Source organism: Theobroma umbraticum, unplaced genomic scaffold (assembly GCF_002168275.2).
Source record: "Theobroma umbraticum cultivar Fairchild unplaced genomic scaffold, ASM216827v3 scaffold_204.0, whole genome shotgun sequence".
Taxonomy (NCBI): domain Eukaryota; kingdom Viridiplantae; phylum Streptophyta; class Magnoliopsida; order Malvales; family Malvaceae; genus Theobroma; species Theobroma umbraticum.
Window position 1 is genome coordinate 6761746 of NW_018397267.1, and position 1114 is coordinate 6762859.

The window sequence follows — 1114 nt, forward strand, 5'->3', positions numbered from 1 at the left end:
AAAGCACATAATTGATTGGGATTGAAATTACATAATCATCATTTATGATTAATTTGTTAATTAAAAATAGCCAATTTAACCTGTTGTTACTCGTTTCTTCTGCCCACCAGATACTCCTCGAATCATATCATCTCCAACAATTGTATCCTGGCATATATCAAGCCCCAGTACCTATGCATTCCATTCAGTATAATAATAACCTAGCTATTGAAATTTGAACAAAGCAATGATATGCTATAAAGGATTTAATGTTGATATTTGGCTATAAATTGCTAGTATTTAATCTTACTTTGAGAATGTAGTTGGTAGCCAGACTGCTCTCAGCTCCTTCAATTGCAGTTGCCTGGAATCGCCAAGCGCATTAGGAAAACAAGGATAATAGTAGTAAATGATTTTCAGTTACATAAATGCATTAAACCCAGAAAAAACCTTAATATTAAGTACTCAATTTGCGAAGACCAAACATTATAAGTTCAGAGACGTGTTTCCAATTAATTGCTTGATTTGTGGCATTTACCTTCATGAAAAGGTCTACTTCGGCGTCAGGGAAAATTCCTGCGTGCTTTTCCCTCCTTGCAAGTTCACTTAGAAGGTCTGTATACTTGTAACAAAACAATTAACAGGTTAATTAATTATCTCCATGTCTACTAAAATGTCTGTAAGTATAATTACAAATGCGGGTAATTAAAGTAACCTTAATTTGAAATTCAAATACCATATCGACTTCCGACCCCTTGACATCTTGCTGAGAAATCTAAGGTTTCTTTTACAGTCATTTCTGCTGCATGAACATCATGTTGGCTAATATATGCAGAGGTCTTTTTGGGCACGAATTCATTCAGTTTGTACCCATTGTAACTTACTTCCCCACTAGCCTGTTTCATGCAAAAATAAACCAGTTTCTCTAAGGAGTTGGTTTTAAGCTATTGAGTTGCCTGCCCAGCTTGAATAAAAGTTTATAGGATTGTTCACCTTCAAACTTGGGTCCAATTTTCCAGCCAATGCAAGTAAGAGGGTTGTTTTCCCAGACGCAGGTGGGCCCAATAAAAGGGTCATCCTGTAATGGACAATCAAAGCAATCCTATCAAACATGGAGTGTAATTGGTAAATACCA

General features: G+C 35.8%; 1 protein-coding gene across 3 annotated transcripts in view; it reads right to left on the reverse strand.

Moving 5' to 3' along the window:
- The window catches only part of LOC110424831 (ABC transporter G family member 29-like), an 8770-nt gene that overhangs the window by 5343 nt on the left and 2313 nt on the right, over window positions 1–1114 (reverse strand). For 2 of the 3 annotated variants that reach the window (XM_021439539.2, XM_021439538.2), the window contains exons 4-8: window positions 973–1057; window positions 716–875; window positions 518–594; window positions 290–343; window positions 81–171 (exon numbers count right to left, since the gene is read on the reverse strand). In XM_021439539.2, coding sequence (XP_021295214.1) covers window positions 81–171; window positions 290–343; window positions 518–594; window positions 716–875; window positions 973–1057 — 467 coding nt within the window. The remainder of the gene's footprint in view (window positions 1–80; window positions 172–289; window positions 344–517; window positions 595–715; window positions 876–972; window positions 1058–1114) is intronic. The other variant, XM_021439540.2, reaches the window with a different exon arrangement.